The 7,814-nt window shown below is 28.5% G+C and overlaps 1 protein-coding gene across 1 annotated transcript; it reads right to left on the reverse strand.

Moving 5' to 3' along the window:
- Nucleotides 1-1,560: 1,560 nt before the first annotated feature.
- Nucleotides 1,561-2,751, reverse strand: LOC150030399 (uncharacterized). Its single transcript, XM_090309754.1, has one exon. The coding sequence runs from the start codon at nt 2,749-2,751 to the stop codon at nt 1,561-1,563; it is 1,191 nt and encodes a 396-aa protein (XP_090165880.1).
- Between the last annotated feature and the right edge of the window lie 5,063 nt (nt 2,752-7,814).

Here is a 7,814-nt window from a genome sequence, read left to right on the forward strand (position 1 = left end):
ATATATTAAAATCAAAAGAGACTAATACTTCATTTGGTAACCATTTTATTTTTTATTTTTAAAAATTAAGCCTAATTCTTCGTAATTTCTTTTCTACAATTGTTTGCATATTTCTTAGGTAAATAGTTGAATTCTTAGTCAAATTAAAAAAAAAAATAAAAATGATTTTTTTTAGTTTTCGAAACTTGGCTTGATTTTTAAATATATTAGTAAAAAGTAAAAAACAAAGGGAAAAAAAAAATTATAGGCTTAATTTTAGAAAATCAAATAGTTACTAAACAGGACCTAAATCGTTAAAAGTTAATGACTAAAAATGTTTTTTCAACCTTTATGTTTTTAAGTTTAGTTGGTTTATGTCGTTGCTTTTTAGGGTTACTATTTTTATTGATGTCGCATGTGAAGACTCTAACCTGACATATTCTATAATAATATGATGTCTCGTTGTGCACGCGTCATTTGAATACCACAAAAACAATGATCTTATCATGACATTCAAAACCAACGTACTAGATACGTAAGTTACGTCATTTTTGACTTGTTTAGATTTTCAATTATTGAAATACCATATCGTTCGTTATCAATCAAACGTAATACATAATATTAATTATTAATAATATATTTTAATATTAATAGACATAGTAAAAATAACACATGGCTAACCAACAAATATTCTCAAATAATTACTAAATTTTGTTTCGTATCATTATTGTCTCTCTTTACTCCCAAAACAAGACGAGATATACCTCAAAATGAGATTAATTTAAAATATCAGTCATTCTCATTTTTTAATAATATGTTTATAAGATTTCAAATATGTTCTATGGTTCAAATACCCATTATTATTCCTAAAAAAAATATACCCATTATTATTTAAAAAGAATATTCCTTAAATTCCAAGAATAAGCCAAAAGAGAATAATTATCCAAAATATTGCCACCCTCATGTACTCACGTTTCACCATCTTCTATAATTGCATGCATGCGAGACCATTGTGGGAGTTACAATAATAATAATAATAATAATAATAATAATAATAATAATAATAATAAAAACATTTATAATTTTATTAAAATAAACCTAGTTCATGCATTCGAAGCCGTTCTATTCTTCCATTCCAAATATTATAAAAAAATTGCGAGAGATCGAAAATCGAATTATCGAATTCACTAAATAAGTATATATCAATAATATATGAAAAATCAGATATTTAAATTCTTATAAAAAGAGACAATTTAAACTTCACTCAATTAACTTAGACAAACTTGATACAGAATTATCTGGACAAATACTAAAATAGTGATCATTAGCCATGATGATCATATATATTTTTTTTAATCTCTAGAAAATGCTTAAGTAGACTACTCAAATATTTCAATTAATCCACACTTAAAAAAGAGAACTAGATTTTAAGTACTCATAAGAAACTAACACATTATTCTATTTTCTTTAGACACTAGATCATAATTCATACCATCATAATATTTTTATATATAGAGATAGAGAAAATTGGAGTAACCCTCAAATTCCTCCATTATTTAGAACTTAATTAAGAAGAAGCAATCATGGAGTAAATTTGTTTTGCCATTCCTTACTTAGAAGATCATCTTCAACGTCTTCACCTTCATTATTCTGATTCTCATTTCCATTTCCATGTTGAATTTCAGTTCCATTTCCATTTCCATTGCTGCAGCTTATTTCACTTTCAAACAATCCTTGAAGCAACATCTCTACATCATCATTCACATCAATCCTTACACCACCACTGTCGCCGTAGTAACAGGCATCGGAGTACAGACTCCCCATAGGGTCTCCACCATTGACGTCACCACCGATTCCAAAACCCGCTTGGTGAGTGAAATCCATATGACTAACAGTAGCCTCAACACCAACGCCATTAATGTCGTTCACAAGCTTCTCAATCTCACACATTCCAGAATTGTCATTTACCCCAAAATTCCACTCCGATAACAAAATGTTCTCATCGCCATCTCCTTCAACAATAATCGTTTCCGTTCCGCCTAATTCGCTGATTCCCACCACCAAATTTTCTCCATTCATCAAATCGCCCATATTCACTTCTGATTGAACAAACCTTAACTCCCCTGCCATATTGCTACTACTTCCCCCAATTTTATCATTCGAACTCATCAACATATCAATAAACCATTGATCCATCAAATTCCTTCCATTATCAAAAAGATCCATCTCATTGCTCCCTATTTCAAGCAGATGAGAGTTAGAAGGAACAAATTCAGTAGGAGGAGGAGGAAGACGATGAACCTGTTGATGATACTCGATTCGTTTTTGGCAGTCTCTTATTCTCTCTCCGACCATCCAGAACAATGCGAGCAATTCCCCATTGATGAGTTGGGAAATATGATGACCTTGATGCAATTGATGCATCAGAAGATCAAGTTCGAGTTCTTGATTCTTCTTGATGAGTTTCTTTAGCATATCATGAGCTTTGGTGGTGCATTCCTTGAGATATGTCTCTTGATTCGTCATTTTCTTCTGGCGTTCGACTTCCGGAAGGCTGAGAAAGCGATGGTAGAGGTGTTGAGTGACGGAGAGAGATGGCCAGATGACAGGATGGTCCTCGTCGGGGCCATTGACGACGGAAAAGGCGAAAACGCCGCAGAGAGTGGTGAGTTCACTTACTTTCTTTAACAATCCGAGCCTTCGTTTCTTGAAACTGGCTTTTCTTGCATTATCGCTTGCAATCCAAACCAACTTCACTTTCTTCCTCGTCATCGAGGCTCTCTCTGTCTTTCTTGTTCTTCTTGTTCTTTCTGGACTCTGATTTTAAGGTGCAACAATGGAGTTTATTTATAAGCCTTGGGGTTAAACTTTTTATTTTTATTTTTCTTTTTCTAAGTTTTTTTATTCTCTTGGTAAACGAATTACTAGGGGCATTTTTGTCCTTTAGTAACTAGTGGTAATTAAAGATGAAAAATACCCCACTGCATCCTGCATTCCACCTATCTTTCTGACCCAATAGTCCAATCACAATTTACCATATGATTAGAAAAGTTGTATCAGTATGAAAATTACTCAGATATATCTGGGTCTATATCTATCTTTGTGCATCCACCAAATTATCTTATCATAATTTGTTATGTGCTAAATTCTTTTTATATCTTTATTTAAATATTTTAATTCTTATTGTGTGCGATGAAAGTGAAATGCATAGAAATAGGATACATCCAAATATTAATCACCAAGTATTGCTCATTATGTTTTATTTCATGGAAAGTCATATTTAGGTTCAATGGATTGCATTTATCCTATTTCATCATTCCAAAATCACATAACAAAAAAAAAAAATCAAAAATATATATTTGGAAAAAAAGTTTGTCACATCACAAACCGATGAACTAAACAAAAATGTATACATTCTAAACCACATCCTTTTTATTATTCTTACTTCACCATAGAAAATAAATAATTCAATTATATGAGTAATATTTGAGTGTAGCCACAACACTATACTTATCTCCATGCACACGTTGATACTCGAGTGAGTTTTACAAAAATGAGTACAACACGGGATGCATCCAAGTTTGTATATATGTATATATGAGAAGAGTTGATCGTGTGACAAACTAAGATTTTTTCTTAATAATTATTAAATTTTGTTTCATACCATTATTTTCTTTTTCAAATAAAGTAAAACATCATCCATCCACAGATTTAATAAATATATATTTATATATATGATAATTTCAAGTTATCCATATTATTATTTAAAAAGAATATTCCTCAAATTCTTTTGAAAAATAAGCCAAAAGAAGAATAATTAAATCCAAAATATTACAACTCTCACAGTCTCACATCTCACCGGTTTCCGAAAATGCATGCATGACAGACCACGTGGAAGATTTTTAAATCTATACATATGTGTGTGAGGCTAGCTATTCAAGAAAAATGTGAAATCATGTTGTCTATAATCCATTTTTGAGAAATTTTCATTTTACATCCCTTAAATTATACCTATTTAAATCTTGAATTTTATAAATTTACCGATTAATCGTCTCTTTTTAGATTTGATTTAAAAAATATTGTAAGAATTATATAATTTTTTTAAAAATATTTATCTTTTAAATTATTATAAGTGAATCAATTATTTAACTCTTTATTAAGATTACATTTGAAAATTGTCGATGCATCATTATTATACGTGTGTAGACTTTTCGAGATGTTGAATTAATAAAATAGATGATTAAACTTGATGTATGGACACTTTTCAAAAGAAGTTTTAGATGAGAGTCTAAATTGATTTGTTTATGAAAGTTTAGGAGTTTAGTTGATAAAATTATATGTATCACACGATATTTGCCTAGAAAGAACGTAATGAAGGGTGTAAAATTCATATATCTACGGAAGTTTATAAATGTATAGGATAAATTTATAAATGTAATATATGAATGGATATTAACACGACACTAATGAATCAATATATCTTCTAGGCATAACAAACTTTGAGACCCATTCATTATAACAAAAAATAAAATATAAAGTTTCTAACTCAACAAAAATTTATCTCAAACATTATTTTAGCTTTCTCAAACTTCATCATAAAAACAAATAAGTGAGGTAAAAAGTCTAAAAACATGCTTTAACACCTAATGAAAATTATTTTTTTCTTAAATAATAAACACTTTAAAAAAAAAAATTCAAATCATTCTAATTCTTTAACTCCTTGATTTGATTATGAGTCTTAACAAATTGATCATATTCATTCATATGTATTTTCATAATCTATTGACTTTGCCCTACTTTTTATTATTTATTTATTTCCTCTAATTTAGTTGTTTCTTACATGCATGTATTTCCTCTCATTCTCAATACCCTATACCTTTTTCAACCATAACAAATTTTTAAAAAACCATTTATTATATTTCAAAATTTGGCTTAGTTTTGTTTTTTTTTAAAAGAAAATTATTTCAAATAGTAAAATTGTTGAAAATATTTACAAGATGGAACAAAATTTTAGAACTATTAATGGTAGACGCTGATAGATACTGATAGAAATATATCAGTGTCTATCATTGATAGATCTAAAATTTGCTATATTTTGTAAACATTTTTATTTATTTTTCTATATTCGAAAATAACCATTTTTTAAATTAAAAAAAAAAAGAAATCAATGGGTAGAAAAGTGTTTATTAAATTTAATTTTAAAAATCGAAAATTATAAATTAAATTGGTAGGTCTTAATATTTTTTCTTTTCTTTTCTTTTCTTTTCTTATTTTTTTTTTTACTTTTTAGATTTTGAAAATCAAATCTTAAGAATACTACTTTCATTTATTTCTTTTTTAAAATTGGCTTAGTTTTTTTTTTCTTTTTGAAGTTAAATAACAAAACAAAGAAATTAATATATAGAAGAATGTTTACTAAGCTTAACTGTAAAAAATGAAAGATCCAAAATCAAATTGGTATAAAAAAAAAAAAGGTTTTATTTATTTATTGAATTCTTAGATTTTGAAAATCAAATGAAATGCTACTTCCACTTATTTCTTTCTTTAATTTTGTTATCTACTTTAAAATCAAAAAAATAAAAGTTTATTTCTTTTTTAAAAAAATTGTTTCAGAAAGTTGACTATGAATCCGTATATTTTATAAGATAGATGAAAATCATCGTAAAGAAATTAGAGAAAGTTGACTTAGGCGACTTAGTCTTAATCCTGAGTATATTATGAACTCTTGTTCACGAGAAATTTTCCTTTGATTTGCATGGGTGAAGGTGGCCAATTCGCTGACCCAATATGCCTACTATTTTGAGGATAAAAAACAGAGTGGGGAGTTGGGAACATAATAGTACAAGATAGAATTCACTCCTTCCCTCTTTGAGGGCAAGTAGATGAGTGTTCCCTCAAGTGGTGTCTCTAGAACTTGAACAAAGGACTCTACCCTCTCATTGACACACCGAAGGTTAAAACGGTAATTTGACCTAGTTGGAGTTACAAACACACGTAAAGGACTACTTGCTAGAATTGGTACTATATTCATGGACACAGAAATATATCTTGCTAGTATTAGTCTATATCCATGGACATAGAAATATATCTATAATGAGAAGACTGCAGTTGTGGGTCTTTAGTGAAGTGTTGATGAATTCTCTCTGTGTTATAAATGCTGACCTTTGCAAATGAGAGGATCTTCTAATAGAGCTCCTTGATGGGCTTCATGGGCTTGGGCCTGGCCTTGATTGGCCATGGGTCTGACTTTTGGACGTAATTTAATTGGACTTAAGCCTAGTCTTTAGGCCCAATTAACTGGGCTTAGGCCTATTTTTGCATTTTAGGCCCATCTTAAGCCCATATTTGGGTGCCCAATGTCCAAATTATAACGTCAAATTGGTCGAAATTAATTTTACTCAATCAACGTCTGTGACGAAAACACAGAATTTGTCCTCAATTTTAATTTGAGACACATGCCAACTCTTAATTGGTCACAAATTTGACGATTTCGGAATTTTGTCATTTCACACGAATATGATGTAAGCAAAATGTCAAAAACCCCTAATTTTGAAAAATAAGACATACAATCGTATTTTAACTTCAATTTTAGGACATCCATCCATCGAACCTTAAAATCATAGAGTTCGAAAATCCAAAGATTAAGAAAATAACTTAGACCAATATATATATGTGTGTGTGTGTGTGTTTAAACATTAAAATAAAGAATTCATAAAGTAAAACTTGTAACATTTATATCCCCATGGTTTAATCACAACCCTAGTGTTGTAACAATACGAATAATACCCAATGAAAGGGACAATTAATTTGTTTTTACCATAGTGGGCTCACCATTTGTAACTGAATCAGAAAAAAATAATATTAGCTTTGTTCAAATACTCTTCTCTTTTGTGAATTTTATGCTCTCTAATCTTATCTTCAACTTCCAACCCATCCTTATCTTCTCTTTCTTTGCTTTTTTATTTTTTTATTTTACCCTTTTCGTTAGACAATGGTAGGGTCTAGATTATCCATAATCGATTTTAAAAATGGTAATTGATGTTTTATCTACATAATTATATTAAAATTAATAGACCATTTTTTTAAATATATTTTCAATAGATTCACTTTCTCCCAACTATCGGCAAGTTTATATTTGGTGACAAATTAGGAATATTTTCTAATGAATACGTTTGGAAGAAATTTTAGATTGTTCGAAATTATGTATGTTTTAAAATAGTGATTGTTTGGTAATGGTGTATATAGGTAAAGCCCACAGTTATTTAGACCTCGTTCGATAACTATTTAATTTTTTAAAAGTTAGACTCGTTTTCTTCAAATTTCTTTATCATAGTTTTAGTTTTTTCCAACAACAACAAAATATTTGAATTTTTAACAAAATTATTTTAAAAAATATATATTTCTTTTTTAATTTTTAAAATTTGACTTGATTTCTTAAAACAATACTAAAAAGTAAATAAAGCAAACAAAGAAATCAATGAATAAAAGTAGTTCTGTAAGTTTAATTCTTAAAAATCAAAATTTAACATAAAATGTAAATGGTTATCATTTGCCTTAATAATTTCTAGTCAATGAAGATTGATTTTTTGGTCAAGTGATTGACCAAGAAGAACGTGAAAAAAATACTAATTTCTTAGATTTTTTTTTGGGAGTGATGTGAAGATTATAAAACCAATTTTAAAACTAAATGTCAATAATTCAAAATCACATTTGATTACTTTTTAAGATGAAAACATTAAAATGACTCATCACAAAAAATAATTTTATAAAATCATTTAAATAATTATAATGTGTGGAGTGGAGGACTCTAATCTTCAACTCTAAAATTTTAAAAA

This window comes from Benincasa hispida, unplaced genomic scaffold, assembly GCF_027475165.1.
Source record: "Benincasa hispida cultivar pf3 unplaced genomic scaffold, pf3_genome.v1.1 HicScf234, whole genome shotgun sequence".
In the NCBI taxonomy this organism is placed as follows: domain Eukaryota; kingdom Viridiplantae; phylum Streptophyta; class Magnoliopsida; order Cucurbitales; family Cucurbitaceae; genus Benincasa; species Benincasa hispida.

Coding starts and splice junctions, on each gene's coding strand:
- LOC150030399 (XM_090309754.1), bottom strand. CDS start 2,751: ATGACGAGGAAGAAAGTGAAGTTGGTTTGGATTGCAAGCGATAATGCA.